Below are 25847 nucleotides of genomic sequence, written 5' to 3' on the forward strand. Positions count from 1 at the left end.
GTGTGTGTGTGTGTATGTGATGTTCAGAGAAATCCTTACTAATGAAGAAACTTCGGAGCAGATCAGAAAGAAGCACTTCAGGGAGTGGAGTATTTATCTCATCTCAGGAAGAGGGACAGAAAGGTGTAGAAGCCCTGAGGCATAAGTGGGCTGGAGGATTTAAGGATTAGCAGAGAGGCCTTGTAGATAAGAGAAGTCAAGCAGAAGCCCAGGGGTGGTGGGTGAAGTCCAGAGGTATGAGGGCACCAGGCATGCCTGCCCTGGAACCTACTATAGAAGTTGGCTTTTGCTCTCCATGAAAGAGGATATCATAGGAAGACTTTGATGACGGGAGGGCATGCTCTTATCTAAGTTTGAAAAAGATCATTCGCCTGCTGTTTGGAGAACAGATTATATTCCCAAGGGTAGAAGCAGAGATCGCTTAAAAGGCAACGATGATAATCCATGCAGACACAGTGGTGGCTTGGACCTTGGACAGAAGCAGTCGACTCTGGATATATCTGAAGCTACTAGCGATGCAGATTTGTTCATGAAAAATATACAAAGAGAAATAAACTGTCAGTTACCGAGACAGGGAGGCGTGGAAGGATGGCAAGATGGAGGGCACCATCAGTAGCCAAGAATTCACTTGCAGCCATCAAGAGATAAGGGTGAACTTGTTGAATTCTAATTTCCTTCTTGCTGGTCTTATCCAGAGAAGGATTTGGCTTTCTGCAGAGTTCTGTGGAAACCATGACACAGAGCAGTTAAGGGAACTAATCCTGCCAGGATGATGAGGTAGAGACTCAGAGCTGAGTCCCACAGGACAACGAAAAGAACCGGAGTCCAGCCTGATTGTGTCCAGGGAGAGGCTGGTGCTCTTCTAACCAGTAGCACTACAGTGATGGAGCAGGACTGAAGGTTAAGTCTTCAGAACTGAGAGTGCTTTCTACATGGATTATTGCAATTGCTTTTTAAATTACTGTGCCTCTGATCTCTTCGGAAAGGAAGCTGTGCTCCCCCTTGCTGGGCAATTTAAGAGCCTCCAGCCTCTGAGCTTGATAACCAGTCCTATTAGATTGCTACCATTTTTTTTACACTGCCTGGGTGGAGCTTTGCCTGGGGTGTTTGTTTTAGCTTTATTTTAGTTTATCATAGGCTTGTCTTAGGTTATTTCCCTTCATTATCTTTGAGAAGTCTACCAGACCTCTAAGTTGAGATGTTCAGTAGGTAGTTAGTAAACAAGTCTGGATCTCAGGGAAAAGGCTGAGGATGGAAAGAGAAATCTGGGAAACATATATTTGTGTTGTTGGCTTTTTTTTTTTTTTCCATAAAAGAAATGTGTGATACAGAGAAGAAATGGTTGACAGCAATCCTTAGGAATATTTAGTGTAACCTGACAGGAAACCATCTCTGAAGGTAATGGAGAGATGTATACATTCTCCAAAACAATGTAATTATAAGGTGACCAATTCGGTTGTTATAATCCCTCAAGTATAATGGAATTATGGTTTAACGTCAGACATGATTTCCTAATATTTTCCACATGATGAGACAGAAGCATAACTGATTCAAACCTCTTTACCATGTTTGCAAAGATATTAAGACTAATTACTACCAAAGATTCACAGTGATCTTTTCCAGAGTTAATACACTAACAGAACAGAAGTAAGGGTATTTTTAGAATATTGTGGGAATGAAATACTGATTTCCTCCACAGCCTTTTTTCCCCAAGTAAATAGGTTTGAGAATACTCATATGTTAAAATGTTCTTCCTTACCAGGATAGAGGGTACAGTCCATGAATGACAAATCATCGACAGCAATGTCTCCAGTGAAGCCATCTCCTACTGAAGCCTCCACCAACACCTAAGAAAAATACAAGAAATCTGTTGATACTGAGAAGGACATTAACTTATGGAAACTCATGGTAGGAGAAAAAAAATCAGCATTTGCTTAAAGAGAAATTCCTTCCAAGCCAATGAAAAAAGTACTTTCTGATAGTGTTTCTAAACAGGTATCTTATCCCTACCTAGATGATTCCAGTAAGGAAGCTCCATTCCTTTGTGGGCCCATTAGAAACATGAAGCCCCTTGTGCTTCCAGTGATTTTCCAAAAATTATAATAGATCAGATTTATATCTACTTCCCTATAACTTTCAACCTTTAGTTTAAGACTCACCCCACATTTTTTTTTTTCTGATCCTTTGAGTATTTGAGGACAAATCGTCTCCTTTTCCCACCTTTGCCCAAAGAGTTCATCTGTTTCCAAGGTTAGAGCTCCTCATTGCTCAAGAAATCCAATTTGTGGCCAGAGGGACTTGGCAGCATGTACATTTTTAAGAGCTTTAGAATTTTCTCGCACTGACCTAATTCTGTAACACTTTATGAAACTGGCTAATCGTTATTAGATCTCTTTCAGAACCGCATTAATTACAGCAAACTCCGATGACATCTGTGCTGTTCCAGGAGCACCAATTCCACCAAACCTCCAGGAAAACACGAAATACTGACAAACCACTACAGTATATGGCAGATTGTGATTAGGCCTGAAATTTACTATAATAGAATTAATCATGATAAATTATTTTAATACTTATGCAAATATGCTGCATATTGAATAGGAATCCTGCTATAATTTAATAATGAAGAACTCAAGCAAACTCAGTAAACACTTTCTGTTTTCCCATTATTTATATAAATATAGGTTTCTGTCGCCTTTTTCGTCACAAATGCTGTATGTGGGAGCTGAAATTTTCTTTCTTTTTTTTTTTTTTTTAATTCTTAGCTTCTCTTCAAACTTGTCTCACACATTATTTATGGGTATCTTAGCTGAAGGGGAGTTTTAAAAGATTAAATTGCTAACCTCAAACCTCTTGACATCTTTTCCAACTTTCTAGTCTTTCTTGAGAACTATCCGAGTTTACTCCATCATTTGTCAATAAGGAAATTAAACAACGTGGGAAAGGTATGTACCAATGGTTGAAAGTAACCCACCTACTACTGCCAGAGGAACATTTATGTACCAGTACTATGGAAGAAGTGTCCTGGTGTTTTATAACAGATCTCCCCAAATATAAAAGCACTCTTTGTTTCTCTATGGTCATGAATGAAAGAACTATTATCGACAGAATACAAAAATGCAGAAAGAGGGGTGCCTGGGTGGCTCAGTGGGTTAAGCCTTTGCCTTCGGCTCGGGTCATGATCTCAGGGTCCTGGGATCGAGCCCCACATCGGGCTCTTTGCTCAGCGGGGAGCCTGCTTCCTCCTCTCTCTCTCTTTCTCTCTCTGCCTGCCTCTCTGACTACTTGTGATCTCTCTCTGTCAAATAAATAAATAAAATCTTTAAAAAAAAATGCAGAAAGAATACTCAGTAGAAAATCATACAATTATTCTAGTAAACAAAAATTCAGCGGTCAGAATTTGGCAGAACATACGAAAGAAAATATTTTTTTGTTCTATTAAAACAAAGAAGACAGCAGTTGGGTCCTTGAGAGGGAAAAGGCAAATGCAAAGATTAATTACCAATTAATTCCCTGGATCAATAGGTCTATCTCACTGCAGTACCACATACGACATGCTAAGAAAGGCTGAGAAGATGCAAGAAAAAGAAAAAATTAGGGTCAATAAGAAGAAACACAACTGACCTTGCTGCACTGCTCATGATTATATTAGTTCATGAATGAGGAGGAATAGAAAATAATATGGAAATCCCAAAGTTTGTGGAAAGCACTGTGCCTGTCCATATAAGTATCTGTAAGCTAACTCTGGGGACATATACATACTTCTCTCCACTTGAGAATGTGGACTCAACTGTTCCAAAGTACTCTTTTTGTTGTCATAATGTAATCACAAATTTAAGCAATGGCCACTTGTGAAAATTATGAATATTCTCATTTGTGGGCCACACGAGGTAAGCACACCTCTGAATGGATGCTGTTTGCAAAATCTTGTTTCTATTGGAGTTCACTGCACATTACATGAGAAGCATTTTCATAGTGCTTGTATTAGCATTAGGTGCCAAGAAGAAGGCAAAGAAATAATCTGAGGCAGAAGGCAGTCAAGTATTGTGCTAAGACACAATGTAACCATAATTTTTGCCAAAATATATTCCATTTCCTAACCCTCTAAATGTTAACATTTTTGAAAATAAACTATAACTTCACACTGAAATACTAAAAATGTCAGTTTGTATGAATATCTGCAGTCTCAGCCTCTTTCAAATATTTAATTAAACCAACCATTAAAAAAAAAAGAGAGAGAGCCTACGTGGTAACAAATCACATTTTGAGAAAGTTATGAATGTTCAGGTTGAATTCTACCTTTGCCCTATATTTAGATGTGGTCTTGCAAAACACTCTGCATGTTATCCTGAGAAACTAGTCCTAAGAAAATAGTCACACACAAAAAAGAACAAACCCAAATGTCTTTATTCTGGAAAATTCACTTTCATTTCTGGTGTTTTTCCCAGAATAAATGGGAGGATGGTAAAACACAAACATTATTGTATGCAGGGCAGTACTGCCGTTCTGGAAATTAAAGAAGCCACATTTTACTCTTAAGTGCCATTTGTACCTCACTGAATTACTTAAAGGGCAATTGGAAATTCCAGTTTGGTCTAAATGACCTGCATAATCTGTAGAGGCCAATTCTACTTACATTAGAACTATCACTGGCTTGGAACTCTTATAAACTATTCCAGTGCTTCTAAGTTGCTGTTTTCATGGGCTGCTGCATCTAGATGCTCCAACTAAAGACAGAGTGGCCTTGCCAACTACATTCCAACTTGTAGTTCTAATTTAACCAAAGACTCAGCTATTAGAAGGGTCTCAAGACTTGCCTGAACTCATCTGCCTCTATATTTAGGAAGTTCTGAATTACTGGCCAAGCATTTTAATTGATCTGGAAACTCCCATTATTGTATATATGTAACACACCATTTAATCATAATTTTACTGAAATATCTTTAATTTCCTAACGTATATATGTATCTATATTTGTGAACTAACTCATAGGAAAGAAAAAATGGTATTAACTCAACCTGACATCCCAATACCCTAAACATCCCATGTTTGTAAAAGAATACAAAATTCAAACATAGTATATCGATTTCTAATATAATGCATCTTCAGAAAGACTTGAAAGGATTTCTACTTTAAGATAAAAACAAAACAAAACAAAACAAACAAACAAAAACCCTATACTCAATGTAGAGCAACTACAACTCCAATGCACTGCTGATGGGAATCCAAAATGGTGCAACCACTTTGGAAATGGTTTGGCAGCTTCTTATAAAATTAAACATGTGCCTCCCTACAATGTTGCAATCCCACACACAGGTATTGTTTACCTAAGAGAAATGAAGCCATGCCAAGCGAAAATCTGTTCACAAAGTTTATAGCAGCTTTATTTACAATCTTCATCTCCAAAAGCTGAAAACAATTCGAATATCCTTCACCTGGTAAATAGGAAAGCAACTTGTGGGAGATTTATACAATGGAATTCCACTCAGCAATGGAAAGAAACAAACTAGGGGTACATATAACGACACAAAAGCACATATGAGCCACAAAAGCATTGCACCTAGTGACAGAAGCTGGGCTCAAAAGGCTACATATTTGATCAATCCATTTACACAACATTCCAGAATAGGAAGAACTATGGAGAAAGAAATCAGAAGAGTATTGCCAGGGGCTGTGGGGAGAAGACAAGGACTGATGACACAGAAGAATGGAGATCTGGGGAGATGAGGGATAGATTTCCTCAGTTGTGGAGCTGATCACCTAAACAGGATGAATTTTACTTATGTAAATTATACATCAATAAACAAAACCATTTACTCTATACTCACTGCTATAAATCATTTTCCCAAGTAGTATTTTCACTCTTTTTCTAAATTACTAATTTCATGCAAGAAATTTTATAATTAGCACATAGTAATCTGAAGTAACTCACTGTATTTTTTAATTTAGCTATGAAAATTTGCTTATGATCCACTAATAATTTTCCAGAGAATATACTTCCTAGTGATGTCCACTTACTTTCATTTACTATTTCCATAATTAAAAATGCAGAAACAAAGAAAATGAGAAACATAAAAATTCTCTTTTACCCTGTTTTTATACTTGACTAACAGCTGAAGTAGCCAAACTCTCATAAACACATCCAGACAACTAATATTTTACCAGATAAGCTACAATTTAAGGGCTCATAGAAAGTCAGCTTGGGATCTCAAACTTTCTAGGTTAATATCTAGGGAAATATTTGCTAGATTTAACATAAAAAGGTCTTAAAATCACTACTGGAATTTTTTATACAACCTTGAAACTAATCTCAAGGAAATAAAACTTAGATTTGTCTGACAAATTTTGTGTTTCCTTTGTCCTTTTTTTTTTTTTTTTTGTATGTCTCTGGCCATATCACATACCCAAAAGTGCAGAATAATTAGAGTTTTCCAATTATTATACAATGTATATGAGCATTATTTATCATTAAACATGGGTCACAAATGTTTTACCTAAATTGTGTATATACCAAGCACAGAAATGGATAATAAAAATAAAACCATGGCACTAGAGAGATGAAATAAAATGTGGGAACAGATAAGCAGGGCAAGCGTAATAAAAGGATTACTTAAAATGTCTGACGTCTGCCTCATCTAAGATCTGTTTGGGGAAAAAAATCATGGCAAAATTTTTGTTGGTATTTTGGCCACATACCATGTATCTTCTTACCTATATCAGGCATAATGTATGACTTCCTAAGAATTTTTTATTCTTTAATGATTGTGTGCTTTGGCATTGTGCCAAATGTTTCCATGGTTACCAAAAAGAATTAAAAAAAAGAAAAGTCTATCTTGGTGATTTTTCACTAAGACAGGATGGCTCCCAGGAGTGTGGTTTGATCAAAACAGGGCTTTCAAGGAGAACAAGTTGCCAAATATTTTAAAAGTAGGATTCTTTCACAAAAAGATACTGTCCTGTAGTTGCTACGGTCCCGTTACTCCCTATTAAAAACTAACTCTAAGGCTGAGTGTCCACGGCCATTTATTATTTAACACCTGACCTACTTCCAATTCCTATCCCTTGCCTGGTTCCCACAGGCATTTGAGTTTGCAATTCGTTGTGCATGTTAGGTCAGAAACCATGAAGGGTCTGAGACTTGACCCTGCTCACAAGCTAACAAGATAGCCTGCCCCCGCTTCATACACATATACGGACAGAAGACACCAGACGCTTGATTTAGAGGGACAGCAAACAGCATCAGCCAGGAGAATTCCTTCTACTTTTCCCTCAATTAGATGTTTTCCTCCACAGAAGAAGATCTCAACATGAGGACACTAACTGTTATAAGCTGCTGAGACACCTGCTCATCTCAAATTCTAGAGAGGGAGGGAGGATTGGAAGGAGGGAGAGAGAGAACTTAATCTGAAATTTGTAAGCAAATGTCTCAGGGTAAAGGCTATTCAAACACACTCCTCACTCAGATACGGAACTGTGAAGAACACAAGAAATCCACAGAGAATTACCTCCCAGCAACGTAGCTGGATGCTGCCACATTGCTGATGTATTTAATTCGTGGAAGCACTATCACTCCTGCCAATGTAGGTGTAAATTAAAATGTTTTTTTTTTAATTAAAAGGTTTATATCAATTCAGCCTCCTTTTCTCTTACACAATACCCCATTTTTTACTATTCTAAACTAAATGGGTATAATTCATTGGAGTCTTCCGGAGATGACCACCCACCTGCTGTTGGTCTAGCTCCTTTCATACCCACAGAATCTTTTCCCATCAGAGTTTCTGCTGTATTGAGAGTAGAGATTTAAAAGAAAGGAAAAAAATCAAGGAATGGAGAATGCATTTGGGGCATTCAAAATATCATTCACGTTTCCTTATTTTGACAGAATTCTGTTATTCTTGAATGAAAGAAACAGAAACCTTAAAAAATCATGTCTAAGTATGCAGGTCATGTGAAATTGATTTGTTTTCCACGATTGTTAAAGGGCTAGCAAACCACAGCAGGTCTTTTGAGGTATTTCATGTAGTTTCAGATGTACGAGAAGAGCCAAAATTTTAGTGAGTTCCCCCGTGCCCTCAAATATAGTTGCCTAATATGCCCGAGTTAAAAAATAATAATAAATAAATGTTAATCAGTCTGAAACTAATTGGCTACTTGACACTCCGCAAACTCACACATTACTTAAAGCATCCTCTGGAGACCCACATACCATGTAACCCATTTCACATCTCATCTATTACTTCAATGTGGACAAATAATACTCAATTTCCCCTGTCCTGGGAATTTACAGAAGCAATCTGACTGGAGGTTACAAAGAAGCATTTAATTGAAAATAGTCTAGTCCATATCAAAGAGGAAAAAAGGTAAAGAAGGTTTGGAACTATTAAAAGTTCATAAAAGTAGGTTTTTTGTTATTTAAAAATGATGCAGTAAGGTATAATAAGATTTTCCTACAATACAATACTGGCCAAGTGACTGGCTTGCACATGCCAGATTGAAATTTCTTTAAGGAGCTGAGTTCTAAAATTCCTACTGTTATTTTTTTTTTCTAATCATGAGGCTAATTTTTCATCCCCTATGCCATTAAAGGTAATATTTAAAGAGAAAAGAGAACTGTCATTTACGGTTTTGATACACAATGCTCTTTTACGATATTATCTACCTTTCATTCTTCTCGTGAAAGGCGGCTCCAAATAATAAACCCTGCACATCTACTACGTGACAACCTAAAGGTGATCTGTACCTAAAGCACCAAAAACTAGGTCATAGATTTAAACCCAAACAATAACACTCATTTGCCTCTTAGTCTAGTTTAATATCCCATAATACCCACCAAGTAGTTATCATGCAAAATCCTATTTCAGGTGTTGGCATCAATGCTACTCCTTCAGAGAAGCCTTCCTTTATCACACAAGCTGAGGAAATTTTCCTTTATAATTTTCTCATAATTTTTAATTATATCAGTATTTGTACATTTAAATGCTTGTCGATCTAGAGACTTTAAGGACAGGCTCCATGAGACTCTTCTGAGGAATACACAGCACCCACAACAGTGTCAGGCGCACAGTAAGTACTTAATAAACACTGAATGCTTCAGGGAAAAATAATAAATTTCAACTAAAATTACTGATGTCATTCAATGCAATCCCTATCAAAATACCCAGGGCATTTTTCACAGAACTGTAAGAAAAAATTCTAAAATTTGCATGGAACCACAAAAGACTTGGAATAGCCAAAGCAACCTGGAGAAAGAAAAACGAAGTTGGAGGCATCACACCTTGTGATGTTAAACTATACTATGAAGCTCTGGTAACTAAACAGTATGGTACTAGCATGAAAATGGACACACAGATGAATAAAACATAAGAGAGTCCAGGAATAAACCCCCAGTAATATGGTCAATTAATCTTTGACACAGGAGGCAAGAATATACTATGGGAAAAAGACAGTCTCTTTAGTTAGTGGTGCTGGGAGGACTGGACAGCTACATGCAAAAGAATGAAACTAGACCACGTTGTTATACCAAATACAAAAATAAACTCAAAATAGATTAAAGATTTAAATGTAAAACTGGAAATCATAAAACTTCTGGAAGAAAGCATAGACAGTAAGCTCTTTCACACTGGTCTTGGAAATATTTCTTTAGATCTTTCTTCTCAGGCACGGAAACAAAAGCAAAAATGGGACTATATCACACACATTGCACAGTGAAAGAAACAAAATGAAAGGGTGACCTACTGAATCAGAGAAGATATTTACAAATGATATAAGTGATAAGCGGTTAATATACAAAACATATAAAAAATTCACACAACTCAGTACCCCTCTGAAAGATCTGATTTAAAAATGGGCAGAGGACATGACTAGGTATTTCTTCAAAGATGACATACAGATGGCCAACAGGTATCAGAAAGACACTCAATGTCACTTTTCATCAGGGAAACGCAAATCAAAGCCACAATCAGGTATCACTTAACACCTGTCAGAATGGCTAAAATAAAAAACACAGGAAACAACAAGTGTTGACAAGGTTGTGGAGGAAAAGGAACCCTTGGGCACCATTGGTGAGAATGCAAACTGATGCAGCCACTATGGGAAACAACATGGAGATTCCTCCAAAAATTAAAAATAGAATTACCACATGATCCAGTAGTTCCATTTCTGAGTACTTATACAAGGAAGATGAAAACACTAACTCAAAAAGGTAACATGCATCCCTATGTTCACTGAAGCATTATTTACAATAGCCAAACTATTGTAGCAACGAAAGGGTCCATCAATAGATGAAGGGATAAAGAATATATGGTGTGTGTATGTATGTGTGGAATCTAAAAAAACCAGAGAGACATAGAACAATCTGGTGGTTGTCAGAGGCGAGAGGAGCGGGAGCTGGGTAAAATAGGGGAAGGGGATTAAAAGGTACAAACTACCTGTTATAAAATAAGACAGAGGGATGCAATGTACACCATAGAGAATACAGTTAATGATACTGTAACAGCTTTATACAGTGACCGATGGTAGCTAGATGTACCATGATGATCACTTTGTAGTGTATGTAAATGCTGAATCACTATGCTGTACACAGAAACGTAATATTGCATGTCAACTACATTTAAAGTAAAATGAAATTACTGGTGTTACTCATAATGTCATACCATATTGCCCACATGTTTCACAAGACACATGATTATCGTATCAACCAAAAGGTGCAATACGTATTGACTTGTCCTAGTATTTCACATCACATACCTAAACTGTTGACAAATTAAGTCCTTTTTTCCTTTTACAATTCCCCGTGTCTTTTCCTTCTTTACAGTGCCTTGTTCCTGGATTCCGATTCAATTTCTAACCTGTATTTATAGAGCTCTCCTATGCTTTTCTTCCTTTTTCCATTTCTAATGCAAATATATCTGCATTTCCAGGTTCTTCCTTTTTAATCTTCAATTTGTTTTTGAAGCATTTCTTTTTTTCTGTGATGGTATAAAATACATTTGTTACAGGGGTTTTATCTCCATGTAATTGATAGCTTTATCAGTTGTAGGCATGTGTAAGGAGGGGAGGAATCTACCTCACGGAAATCCATGATTTCACAGATACTCATGCTTTAGGCTAAAGTACATAATGGACCTTCCTAAAGCACAGAATTACAAGAATACCACACAGAAATACCCATAAATGCTGCACACCCTTTAACACAGTCACTAAACATCTCTCCCTAAATGCTTGGAAGAGTGGATAATTTTAACCACAGAGAGCTAGAGGAAAATCTACACTGTATTTTACATCCCGGGAAGCCCCTGCGACCCAAATCAAATAAAAATAAAAAGCAAATACCAATTTCTGACAAACTAGTATATTATCTCCCCTTGAAAACAGGGAATTAGTTATCAAAACCCCTCACCCTGCACTCTCTGGTGGCTCAGCTGGAGGGCCCTTTGTCCCAGTTCTGCCTGAGGAAAATATCCAAGCACAAGTCACCTCAACTTTATCTGACATGAAATAAGCTTGAATTCTCCTTTGTCTTTCGCCCTCTGGTGGCCACTCTCTGTCCCCGGGGCTTCTTTTCAAGAGAACAAGTGAGTCTCAGACAGTGTCTCAAATCAAAAGTTACTTCTCCAATCAAGACATACAAATGGCTATCAGACACATGAAAAAATGTACATCATCACTAGCCCTCAGGGAGATTCAAATTAAAACCACATTGAGATATCACCTTACACCAGTTAGAATGGCCAATTAACAAGACAGGAAACAACATGTGTTGGAGAGGATGTGGAGAAAGGGGACCCCTCTTCCACTGTTGGTGGGAATGCAAGTTGGTGCAGCCTCTTTGGAGAGCAGTGTGGAGGTTCCTCAAGAAATTAAAAATAGAGCTTCCCTATGACCCTGCAATTGGCACTCCTGGGTATTTACCCCAAAGATACAGATGTCGTGAAAAGAAGGGCCATCTGTACCCCAATGTTTATAGCAGCAATGGCCACGGTCGCCAAACTATGGAAAGAACCAAGATGTCCTTCAACGGACGAATGGATAAGGAAGATGTGGTCCATACACACTATGGAGTATTATGCCTCCATCAGAAAGGATGAATACCCAACTTTTGTAGCAACATGGACGGGACTGGAAGAGATTATGCTGAGTGAAATAAGTCAAGCAGAGAGAGTCAATTATCATATAGTTTCACTTATTTGTGGAGCATAACAAATAGCATGGAGGACAAGGGGTGTTAGAGAGGAGAAGGGAGTTGGGGTAAATTGGAAAGGGAGGTGAACCATGAGAGACTATGGACTCTGAAAAACAATCTGAAGGGGTGGGGGGTGGGAGGTCGGGGTACCAGGTGGTGAGTATTATAGAGGGCACGGATTGCATGGAGCACTGGGTGTGGTGAAAAAATAATGAACACTGTTATGCTGAAAATAAATAAATTAATTTTAAAAAAAAGTTACTTCTGAGCCCTGGGTCAGAAATCGCAGACCACTTTCCATCCGGGTCTTTCCCCTTATGCCCAGTCACTCCAGGGCAGGAGAAAAGCAGCACTGGGGCTTCGCCAGCCTTCTTTCAGTATCTGCAACTCGGTACAGTCACCTTGGGTCTGGTCTTTAGAGACCCAGGCACTTTCCCCAGAAACTGAATATAAACCTCGAACACCAGTTTATTAATATAAAATATAAGCATAACTGGAAATGGTTCTGAATACCTATGCCAGCTGGTCCTCAAACAAGGTTATCGGGTGAGGAAATCTACCTGAACAAAACCAAGATCAGAAGCACAGCTGGTGTGTACACAGAGAGAAGATGGTGTGGAACTTCCAGGAGACATAGTATCCGCTGTCCATCAGACAGAAAGGCATAACGTCCTTTATATAGAACTAAAAACACAGATAAAATCTTTACCAGCGAGAGAAGCTTATATTAGGAGTATAAAACATCCATTTATGATATTCAGCTATCTTCCATTAACTACATTTAAGCTGGTGTCTTTTTTAAGGCACTTAAGAGAGAATATAGGCCCCTTGACGCTATTTGGCAGATAAGCTAAAATGAATAATTCCATTTACAATTCATCTCCAGGTATTTAAAAAATAGACTGACATTAAAATAACTATGGCTCTTAATTTAGACATCATTTAATCTAGTATTTCCTAAACTTGCTTTATCATCAGAATTACTAAAGATTTTTGTTAAAAATACAGATTCTTAAGAATTTCCTTTGGAGTTTCTGATAGGATATGTATAAAGACTGAGAATCTATATTTTTCTCAAAAGACTCCAGAGGATTCTAATCATCAGGAACATTTGAGAACTAATCTAATCCAAATTCTGTGTTTTTAAAAGAACAAAGTAAAGTTCTTTGCCTGACAAGGTATTAATACACACTATATATATATGTGTGTATATATGTACACATATATATACACACACATACATATATGTATGTATATAAACACAAACAGATAAATGCCCCCAGAGACATAGTATTTTGTCTTAAAACAGAAATAAAATCTCACATATGAATGCCTCTTAAATCAGATTTTTGTCCATTAGATCATGTTACCAGGAAATACATATTAGGCACAGATTTATTTTGTTGTTCAAAAGGAAGTTTTTCCTGACTTTTTCCTAAACTCCAGATGATTCCTAGTTGTATCTTATAGCCTCCTGTACACTAGCTAAAGCCTTGTGATAAAATCAGTTTCCATTTGGCTAAGCTCCCTGTTCAGTTTCTACTACCTAAGAATCAATTCTGTTTCTTCTAGATCTCCAGGTCTCTCCTCCAAAATACTGCATCTCACAGTGAGCTCTCAGTATTTGAGCTTCTGCAGGATATGAGTTTTCTTTAATGACAATATTTTGACACTAAAACAAAATTAGAACTAGCACAAGATGAAAGCCACTTAGTACAGTATTTATTTAAACCTGCTTTTCATCCCCAGGATTGTAAAGGTACACTTGTGCAATGCTGCAAGCTCATCAATAGAAATCACAAGTTACTGAAATGCAATCTAAAAATCAGCTGAGAAACCATTCTCACTGCCCTGGTCCTGATGATCCTGGCTCACTCTCCCCCTGAAGGAGGTACAGACAGGCGTCCGCATAACTGAGACAACTCACACACAAGGCTTCGACACTCTCAGAAGTGTTAAAGACAACAAGATACAGAAAGACCAGTCGACATTTTGTCTGGCAAATAAAAGATAAAGTCTGCAATAAATGAGTCTCAAAGTAAATCTAAAATCTAAGTATACCTAAAAAACAGTTGGTTTCTGAGCTGCATGTTGATGCACCTGCTGGTTCTCCAGAAAATACAAGCAAGCAATGGCCTTTTACAATAAGTCATTAGCCTTGGAACTCTCCTCGTTTTGAACCGGGTGGAAATCAGAGTTTCACCTGTCACTAATTCCGTAAAAATTAATTCTACATAAAATTAAGCATGCAAGGAAAGGTGACACCTCAGGAAGAAATTAGTGGGGGAACAAATGTAGTAAACCATATATATAAACAGGATGGTGTAATGTGGTACTAAAAAAAGATTGTCACTTAACCTGTTTTAAAACATGGGGACTTTTCTTAGAAAATGAGTTGTTCATTTAGAAGGCATTTTTTGATAGAAGAGTAGACAGATTCCTTTAGTTTAAATTAAGGATAAGACATTCACTTCCCTGTAATTTATACAAGTAAGTTTTGCCTTCGCAAACCCGCACTTTTATGCCCTTTGCATCGTCCTCATCCTTGTATTAGGGACTTCTTTCCCATCTGTTCTATTAAACCTTCTAAACACTTCTATTTTGCTGCCAGTCTCATCAGAGAACCATCGCTCCACATCTAAGCCTTCTGAACCAGAAGAGTGGTTCTACCCCAAGTTTCTTAGTGAATACAGATGATGCTTGCATAGAGCAGAGTTCGGGGTGTCAACCTCTGTGCATTTGAAAATTTTTGTATAACTTTTGAGTCCCCAAATACTTAACTGCTAATAGTTAACTGTTAACCAGAAGCCTTACCAATGACAAAGAGTTGATCAATATGCAGTTTGTATGTTATATGTATCGCAGATTGTATTCTTAGAATAAAACAAGTCATTAAGAAAGTCCTTAGGAGGGCTGCCTGGATGGCTTTGTCCGTTGAGCATCCAACTCTTGGTTTTGGCTCAGATCATGATCTCAGGGTCATGAGATCAAGCCCAGCACTGGGCTCTGCACTCAGCGGGGAGCCGGCTCCCTATTTGATCTCTCTCTCCTGCTCCCTCCAGTCACATGCATGCATGTGCTTTCTTTCTCTCAAAAAAATAAATAAATCTTTTAGGGTGTCTGGGTGGCTCAGTGGGTTAAAGCCTCTGCCTTTGGCTCAGGTCATGATCCCAGGGTCCTGGGATCGAGCCCCGCATCAGGCTCTCTGCTCAGTGGGGAGCTTGCTTCCTCCTCTCTTTCTGACTGCCTCTCTGCCTACTTGTGATCTCTCTCTCTGTCAAATAAATAAATAAAATCTTTAGAAAAAAATAAATAAATAAACCTTTTGGAAAATTCCACAAAAAAAGTCCTAAGAAAGAGAAAATACCTTTACAGTACTATACCATATTTATGGGGAAAATATCCATGTGTAAGTGCATCTACATGATACAAACCCATGTTGTTCAAGGCTCAACTGCATCCCCAAACCTGGGTGGCAAAGGAGCACTGATACAATACCCAACATAGGTTTCAGCGAGTGAATGTTTTCTGTCTCCAGGGTAAGAGAGAAAAGGCCTGCTAGTGCTGGCTGTCTGCCTATAGAGTCATGCAAACAAATCAAAGTGCTTGGAAATGGTAAAAGTTATGTTCAAAGCAGCAACTGGTAATATGGCAACAAGCAGGAAAAAAAAAAAACCAGAATCATGACTAAAGATGACTGAGAATTTCTAAGATCAGCAACAACAAAAAATACTGCTTTGATTGTTGAAAGAACATCAACAATCTTCTGGAATCCACAGTGGCTGGTTAGAAAGATCAGAGCTCAGCAAACCTGTAAGTAAATTTTTATTATTTTTACCTGGAAGCCTTATGGAAAAAAAAAATGGCCTTTTTTGGTTTGTTTTTCAATTTGAACATAGCCATACCAATTTATGTTGTATTCTCGAAGCTACTCTCATGGTACAGTGACAGAGTTGAACAGTCCTGACAGTGACTACAGTTATGGAGCCTAAAATATTTAGTACCTCACTCTTGAAAAGAGAAGTGTGCAAATGGCTGTTATAGATTAAAACTGTTTTGACTGTAAGAATCAATAACACAATGAAAAGGTCCTTTACAACCTTTGATTTTTTTTTAAGCAACTTAAAAATACAAAAAGATCTTAACACATCACTTGATGTTGAATCATTAAGACTAAAGTGTTTCAAAGTTGCCCTTTTAGGATCCATAATTCCTTTCTATCAGAGTAAATATTAAGAGCTTTGTCTTCAACTCCATTCTAAATCCAAAAAAAATAAATAAATAAAAGTGTCAGGAATATTTGTGGATCTTTGCATTTTTAAGACTCGTAGCTAAACTCGTGAAATGCAAAACACATTTTATACTATATACTCTTCAGTGTACTCTTATGTGAACTCTACTCTTGGCTAATACCTACAAAAAGGAAAAGTATATCTGCAATAATATTTTAAAATAGGGGAACCTGCATGGCTCGGTGGGTTAAGCCTCTGCCTTCGGCTCAGGTCATATCTTGGGGTCCTGGGATCCAGCCTTGCATCAGGCTCTCTGCTCAGCAGGGAGCCTGCCCCCCGCCACCCCAACTGTTGTTTCTCTGCCTACTTGTGATCTCTCTCTCTCTCTCTCGTCAAATAAATTTTTTAAAAAATATTTAAAAAAATAATATTTTAAAATATTTTGGAAAATTGTAACTTCATCCATGAAGCCAAATTTTCTACACAGCAATATTCCATTTTATTTGCTTTTGGTGGTTTTATAGGTTGGAGTCTAAGTTTTGGACATATAAATGGAATATCAAAATGTTCTCTCTAACATGAGGCAAAGTACTGAAAGTAGGCATTTTATTTGTGAGGTTAACTCTGAACAAAAAAGCATAAAGGGCAGAGTGAGACAAGGAAGGAAGGCTGGCTGAAAAGGACTTATCAACATGTCTGTCACTGGGTTGGAACATGATGGGCTTGTGGGGAACCTAAAGAAATAATTTAAGAATTCCTAATCTAGGAGGAGCAAAGGGCTTAATCCTCTATCAGCCACGAGTGGCCTCATGGACACAAACTCTCCCCAACTTCTTGGCTGCACCTCCATGAATATCTCACTTCGTGAAGTGTATAGAACCATGAGAAGTAAGCCAGTCCAAGCACACACCTACACACATTTTGTCAAAAAGAGATGGAAATCCAGGCTTGAAAAGTCACCTATTCCTGCTATCTGCCTTTTGGTCCTTCAACACTTTAAATAATCGCCCTATGTGAGCCAAGTTGGTATTTTCAACTACCAGAGACATGCTGAATGGTTATCCCAAATCTCACTTCACTCTGTATTTCTGCCCTAAATTGCAGACTTTTTTTTCCCAATCATGGGCTGGGCATTTCTCCTTTGATGTCCCACAGAAATGTCAAAGTTTAAAATGTCTAAAAATACAATTAATTAATTAATTAATATTAATTAAAATAAAAAATAAAATAAAATGTCTGAAAGCAGCTCCTTTTTCTCCCTAAAACTCTCTCTCCCTTTCTCCATTCTATCTTTCAACTGATAGCTCCTAATGTTGTCCCCCCAAAATTCTGAATTATCCCTGACTATTCACCTTCCTTCACGCTACACATGCAAGCTCAACTGAATTACTTTCTAAATATTTCTTGAAGCCCTTTCATTCCATCTGGATTAGCCTATGTTCCCTTTTTAAGCTCTGATTGTCTCTTACCTAGACTAATATACATCAGTATATTGTATACATTATATATTGGTATATTAGTATATTATATATAATATACATTATATATAGTATATTAGTATATTTTATATAATATACATTATATAGTATATTATTATATTAGTATATTATATACATTAGTAATTGTATATAAATTACATATATATACAATGCACAATACATATACACATCAGATGTACATACGTAACATTATGTACATGCCATTATATATAACTATACAAATATATAAATACATAAATAAATAAAAACATAATATATAAATGTATGATATATAGCATATAGTTGCACATATATATGTATTTATAGCATGTATATGTGTATATAGTTAATGGTATCCCTATTTCAAACATGTCCTCCTCATAGGCAATACAACGATTCTATCTAAAGTCTCTTCTGATTAGCTCAGTCAACAGAATAAAAGCTTTAATGGTTCCCCATCACTTGTAGGTCAATACATGCACTCTAGAACACGACCTGTGAGACATTCCCTGTTCTAGCTTCAGTCTACTTCTTCCTGCCTCAAACTTTGTGCACCCTGAATTCCAGATCTGCTCCATACTTCTTCACAAGAACATGCTACTTGCATAGGTCTCTACTCCCCAAACCCAAGATGGCTTTCTCCTTCTAATGCTTTAAGACGTAACTCTTACAACATTTCCCTTAAAATCACCATGCTAAGTCAGATGTCATTATCTTTTTTATAGTACTTGCTTGCTTGTCTCTGTCTCACTTTGTCCCCTCTGTGCTCTATGAAGACAATAATCATCTAGTATTCATATCTGTAGCCCACCAAGTGGCACAACACCTAGGGCATTGTAGAACCTAATATCAGTGAACAAATGAGTACACCAACAAACGTGAATTAGCACTTAAATAAAAAGGTTACCTTTGAACCAAGTTAAAATTTACACAGGGAGATTATACTCAAAAGTTCATTTTTGCTATTTATGTTCCATTTTCTTAGAGACAACTCATTACTTACTTTCAATGTATCAATACTCCTTGCAGGTATAAAAAAAAGGAACTATAATAATTTTATCTAAGATATATGAAAATACAGCTACTGATATCCAAAAAAAATTGTATTAGTTGAAAATAAATTAAAAGCACACCACGACTGTGTGTTTTAGGTATTCAAAAATAACTGGAATTTATAATAGCTTATACTAGAAGTTAAGGAAAGCTTTCTGTAACAATATGAGAAGCTAAGTTTTATTTTCTAATAAAGATTGTTATGGCTCTTACAATATACAAAAAAAATTATAAAGTTCAATTGTAAATTTAAAAACTAGAATTTTTAGTACTTTATAACTGAAATAATTTTAGATTATTTCATTATTCTAATGAGGAGTTAGGTCACTGAAAGATCAAGGAACATCAATAGGATCACAAGATCCCTTAGTAAAATATTTAAACATAGGAATCAATGTACTGTAACTCCTGGACTAAGTCATTTCTAATTTATCATATTGTTTCCTCAGTATTTCTAAAAATAAATTTGCAAAACATGAAAGTTTCACTTCTTTCTCCACCAATGTGGAGGCCTTTTACTTCTTTTTTTGGTCTGTTGTGGCTAGGACTTTCAATAACATGTTGAATATAAGTAGTAAGAGTGGATAACCTTGTTCTTTTCCAAATTTTACAGGAAAAGCTCTCAGTTCTTCCCCACTGAGTGGGATGTTAGCTGTGGGTTTTTCAGATACGGTTTTTATTATGTGGAATATGTTCCCTCTAAACCTACTTCGCTGAGTCTTTTTGTTTGTTTGTTTTGTTTTTTTAAAGATTTTATTTATTTATTTGAGAGAGAGACAGTTCGAGAGAGCATGAGTGAGGAAAAGGTCAGAGGGAGAGGCAGATTCCCCATGGAGCTGGAAGGCCCATGTGTGACCCAATCCGGGGACTCCGGGATCATGACCTGAGCCGAAGGCAGTCGTCCAACCAACTGAGCCACCCAGGAGCCCAGAGAGTTTTGTTTTTTTTTTTTTTAATGAGTGGATATTGTATGTTCTTAAATACTTTCCTATATCCATTGAGATAATCATATAGGGTTTTTATCCTTTCTTTTGCTAAAGTGATTTATCATGTTGATTGATTTGCAAATACTGAACCACCCCCTGAATCCCAGGAATAAATCTCACTTGACCATGGTGAATTCATTTTTATTGTTGGATTCAGTTTCCTAATTCATGAATATTTTTTTGCATCTGTGTTCATGAGGGATATTGGCTCACAGTTTTCATTTTTTGTAGTGTCTTTGGTCTGGGTTTGTTGTCAGGGTAATATTGGCCTTCTAAAATAAATTTGGATTCGATTTCATTACTGGTAAGAAGTCTCTTGAAATCGGGGGGGAGGAGTCAAGATGGCGGAGAAGTAGCAGGCTGAGACTGCTTCAGCTAGCCGGAGATCAGCTAGATAGCTTATCTAAAGATTGCAAACACCTGAAAATCCATCAGCAGATTGAAGAGAAGAAGAACAGCAATTCTGGAAACAGAAAAACAACCACTTTCTGAAAGGTAGGACCGGCGGAGAAGTGAATCCAAAGCGACGGGAAGCTAGAACCCGGGGGGAGGGGCCGGCTCCCGGCAAGTGGCGGAGCAACCGCGCACAAAATCAGGAATTTTAAAAGTCTGTTCCGCTGAGGGACATCGCTCCAGAGGCTAAACCGGGGCGAAGCCCACGCGGGGTCAGCGTGGCCTCAGGTCCCGCAGGGTCACAGAAGGATTGGGGGTGTCTGAGTGTCGCAGAGCTTGCGGGTATTGGAACGAGAAAGCCGGCTACAGAGACAGAGCCGACAGTAAGATCACAGCTCTGTGTTACCTTGAACCGGTCGCAGGTCGGTGAGCTCGGAGCGCGGCCGGAGGTCAGGCAGACGGGAGTGACTGGGCGCTGTTCTCTGAGGGCGCACTGAGGAGTGGGGCCCCGGGCTCTCGGCTTCTCTGGGCCGGAGACCAGGAGGCCGCCATTTGTATTCCCGTCCTCCGGAGCTCTACGGAAAGCGCTCAGGGAACAAAAGCTCCTGAAAGCAAACCCGAGCGGATTACTCACCCCGGCCCCTGTTAAGGGCGGTGTAATTCCGCCTGGGGCAAAGACACTTGAGAATCACTACAACAGGCCCCTCCCCCAGAAGATCAACAAGAAATCCAGCCGAGACCAAGTTCACCTACCAAGGAGTGCGGTTTCAATACCAAGGAGAGCAGCAGAATTCCAGAGGAGGAGAAAGCCAAGCACGGAACTCATGGCTTTTTTTCCTGTGATTTTTTTTAGTCTTGCAGTTAATTTAATTTTTTCTTTTTCATTTTTTTTTTTTTCTCGCCTTCGGGTAAAATTTTTTTTTTTACTGTTACCTTTTTCTTTTTTAACGATTTTTTACTAGTTTATCTAATATATATATTTTTTCTTTTTTACATTTTTCTTACGTGTTTTCTTTTTTTAAAAATTCTTTTCTTTTCTTTTCTTTTTTTTTCTTTTTTTTTTTTTCTTTCTTCCTTTTTGAACCTCTTTTTATCCCCTTTCTCCCCACTCACGATTTTGGATCTCTTCTAATTTGGTTAAAGCATATTTTCCTGGGGTTGTTGCCACCCTTTTAGTATTTTACTTGCCCCTTCATTTACTCTTATCTGGACAAAATGACAAGACGTAAAAATTCAACACAAAAAAAAGAACAAGAGGCAGTACCGAAGGCTAGGGACCTAATCAATACAGACATCGGTAATATGTCAGATCTAGAGTTCAGAATGACAATTCTCAAGGTTCTAGCCGGGCTCGAAAAAGGCATGGAAGATATTAGAGAAACCCTCTCGAGAGATATAAAAGCCCTTTCTGGAGAAATAAAAGAACTAAAATCTAACCAAGTTGAAATCAAAAAAGCTATTAATGAGGTGCAATAAAAAATGGAGGCTCTCACTGCTAGGATAAATGAGGCAGAAGAAAGAATTAGTGATATAGAAACCAAATGACAGAGAATAAACAAGCTGAGCAAAAGAGGGACAAACAGCTACTGGACCACGAGGGGAGAATTCGAGAGATAAGTGACACCATAAGATGAAACAACATTAGAATAATTGGGATTCCAGAAGAAGAAGAAAGAGAGAGGGGAGCAGAAGGTATACTGGAGAGAATTATTGGGGAGAATTTCCCCAATATGGCAAAGGGAACGAGCATCAAAATTCAGGAGGTTCAGAGAACGCCCCTCAAAATCAATAAGAATAGGCCCACACCCCGTCACCTAATAGTAAAATTTACAAGTCTCAGTGACAAAGAGAAAATCCTGAAAGCAGCCCGGGAAAAGAAGTCTGTAACATACAATGGTAAAAATATTAGATTGGCAGCTGACTTATCCACAGAGACCTGGCAGGCCAGAAAGAGCTGGCATGATATTTTCAGAGCACTAAACGAGAAAAACATGCAGCCAAGAATACTATATCCAGCTAGGCTATCATTGAAAATAGAAGGAGAGATTAAAAGCTTCCAGGACAAACAACAACTGAAAGAATTTGCAAATACCAAACCAGCTCTACAGGAAATATTGAAAGGGGTCCTCTAAGCAAAGAGAGAGCCTACAAGTGGTAGATCAGAAAGGAACAGAGACCATATACAGTAACAGTCACCTTTCAGGCAATACAATGGCACTAAATTCATATCTCTCAATAGTTACCCTGAATGTGAATGGGCTAAATGCCCCTGTCAAAAGACACAGGGTATCAGAATGGATAAAAAAACAAAACCCATCTATATGTTGCCTCCAAGAAACACATTTTAAGCCCGAAGACACCTCCAGATTTAAAGTGAGGGGGTGGAAAAGAATTTACCATGCTAATGGACATCAGAAGAAAGCAGGAGTGGCAATCCTTATATCAGATCAATTAGATTTTAACACAAAGACTATAATAAGAGATGAGGAAGGACACTATATCATACTCAAAGGGTCTGTCCAACAAGAAGATTTAACAATTTTAAATATCTATGCCCCCAATGTGGAAGCAGCCAACTATATAAACCAATTAATAACAAAATCAAAGAAACACATCAACAATAATACAATAATAGTAGGGGACTTTAACACTCCCCTCACTGAAATGGACAGGTCATCCAAGCAAAAGATCAGCAAGGAAATAAAGGCCTTAAACGACACACTGGACCAGATGGACATCACAGATATATTCAGAATATTTCATCCCAAAGCAACAGAATACACATTCTTCTCTAGTGCACATGGAACAGTCTCCAGAATAGATCACATCCTCGGTCCTAAATCAGGACTCAACCGGTATCAAAAGATTGGGATCATTCCATGCATATTTTCAGACCACAATGCTCTAAAGCTAGAACTCAACCACAAAAGGAAGTTTGAAAGGAACCCAAATACATGGAGACTAAACAGCATCCTTCTAAAGAATGAATCGGTCAACCGGGAAATTAAAGAAGAATTGAAAAAAATCATGGAAACAAATGATAATGAAAATACAACGGTTCAAAATCTGTGGGACACAACAAAGGCAGTCCTGAGAGGAAAATATATAGCGGTACAAGCCTTTCTCAAGAAACAAGAAAGGTCTCAGGTACACAACCTAACCCTACACCTAAAGGAGCTGGAGAAAGAACAAGAAAGAAACCCTAAGCCCAGCAGAAGAGAAATCATAAAGATCAGAGCAGAAATCAATGAAATAGAAACCAAAAAAACAATAGAACAAATCAACAAAACTAGGAGCTGGTTCTTTGAAAGAATTAATAAAATTGATAAAGCCCTGGCCCGACTTATCAAAAAGAAAAGAGAAAGGACCCAAATAAATAAAATCATGAATGAAAGAGGAGAGATCACAACTAACACCAAAGAAATACAAACTATTATAAGAACATACTATGAGCAACTCTACGGCAATAAATTTGACAATCTGGAAGAAATGGATGCATTCCTAGAAACATATAAACTACCACAACTGAACCAGGAAGAAATAGAAAGCCTGAACAGACCCATAACCAGTAAGGAGATTGAAACAGTCATTAAAAATCTCCAAACAAACAAAAGCCCAGGGCCAGACGGCTTCCCGGGGGAATTCTACCAAACATTTAAAGAAGAACTAATTCCTATTCTCCTGAAACTGTTCCAAAAAATAGAAATGGAAGGAAAACTTCCAAACTCATTTTATGAGGCCAGCATCACCTTGATCCCAAAACCAGACAAGGATCCCACCAAAAAAGAGAGCTATAGACCGATATCCTTGATGAACACAGATGCGAAAATACTCAACAAAATACTAGCCAATAGGATTCAACAGTACATTAAAAAGATTATTCACCACGACCAAGTGGGATTTATTCCAGGGCTGCAAGGTTGGTTCAACATCCGCAAATCAGTCAATGTGATACAACACATCAATAAAAGAAAGAACAAGAACCATATGATACTCTCAATAGATGCTGAAAAAGCATTTGACAAAGTACAGCATCCCTTCCTGATCAAAACTCTTCAAAGTGTAGGGATAGAGGGCACATACCTCAATATCATCAAAGCCATCTATGAAAAACCCACCGCAAATATCATTCTCAATGGAGAAAAACTGAAAGCTTTTCCGCTAAGGTCAGGAACACGGCAGGGATGTCCATTATCACCACTGCTATTCAACAAAGTTCTAGAAGTCCTAGCCTCAGCAATCAGACAACAAAAGGAAATTAAAGGCATCCAAATCGGCAAAGAAGAAGTCAAATTATCACTCTTCGCAGATGATATGATACTATATGTGGAAAACCCAAAAGACTCCACTCCAAAACTGCTAGAACTTGTACAGGAATTCAGTAAAGTATCAGGATATAAAATCAATGCACAGAAATCAGTTGCATTTCTCTACACCAGCAGCAGGACAGAAGAAAGGGAAATTAAGGAGTCAATCCCATTGACAATTGCACCCAAAACCATAAGATACCTAGGAATAAACCTAACCAAAGAGGCACAGAATCTATACTCAGAAAACTATAAAGTACTCATGAAAGAAATTGAGGAAGACACAAAGAAATGGAAAAATGTTCCATGCTCCTGGATTGGAAGAATAAATATTGTGAAAATGTCTATGCTACCTAAAGCAATCTACACATTTAATGCAATTCCTATCAAAGAACCATCCATCTTTTTCAAAGAAATGGAACAAATAATTCTAAAATTTATATGGAACCAGAAAAGACCTCGAATAGCCAAAGGGATATTGAAAAAGAAAGCCAACGTTGGTGGCATCACAATTCCGGACTTCAAGCTCTATTACAAAGCTGTCATCATCAAGACAGCATGGTACTGGCACAAAAACAGACACATAGATCAATGGAACAGAATAGAGAGCCCAGAAATAGACCCTCAAATCTATGGTCAACTAATCTTCGACAAAGCAGGAAAGAATGTCCAATGGAAAAAAGACAGCCTCTTCAATAAATGGTGCTGGGAAAATTGGACAGCCACATGCAGAAAAATGAAATTGGACCATTTCCTTACACCACACACAAAAATAGACTCAAAATGGATGAAGGACCTCAATGTACGAAAGGAATCCATCAAAATCCTTGAGGAGAACACGGGCAGCAACCTCTTCTACCTCTGCCGCAGCAACATCTTCCTAGGAACAACGCAAAAGGCAAGGGAAGCAAGGGAAAAAATGAACTATTGGGATTTCATCAAGATCAAAAGCTTTTGCACAGCAAAGGAAACAGTTAACAAAATCAAAAGACAACTGACAGAATGGGAGAAGATATTTGCAAACGACATATCAGATAAAGGACTAGTGTCCAGAATCTATAAAGAACTTAACAAACTCAACACCCAAAGAACAAATAATCCAATCAAGAAATGGGCAGAGGACATGAACAGACATTTCTGCAAAGAAGACATCCAGATGGCGAACAGACACATGAAAAAGTGCTCCATATCACTCGGCATCAGGGAAATACAAATCA

General features: G+C 37.7%; 1 protein-coding gene across 3 annotated transcripts in view; it reads right to left on the minus strand.

Moving 5' to 3' along the window:
• MALRD1 (MAM and LDL receptor class A domain containing 1) overlaps positions 1 to 25847 on the minus strand; it is an 808982-nt gene that overhangs the window by 578970 nt on the left and 204165 nt on the right. For all 3 annotated transcript variants that reach the window (XM_059183995.1, XM_059183996.1, XM_059183994.1), the window contains exon 20: positions 1760 to 1847. In XM_059183995.1, the coding sequence (XP_059039978.1) occupies positions 1760 to 1847 (88 nt within the window). The remainder of the gene's footprint in view (positions 1 to 1759; positions 1848 to 25847) is intronic.

Source organism: Mustela lutreola, chromosome 8 (assembly GCF_030435805.1).
Source record: "Mustela lutreola isolate mMusLut2 chromosome 8, mMusLut2.pri, whole genome shotgun sequence".
NCBI classification, from domain to species: Eukaryota; Metazoa; Chordata; class Mammalia; order Carnivora; family Mustelidae; genus Mustela; species Mustela lutreola.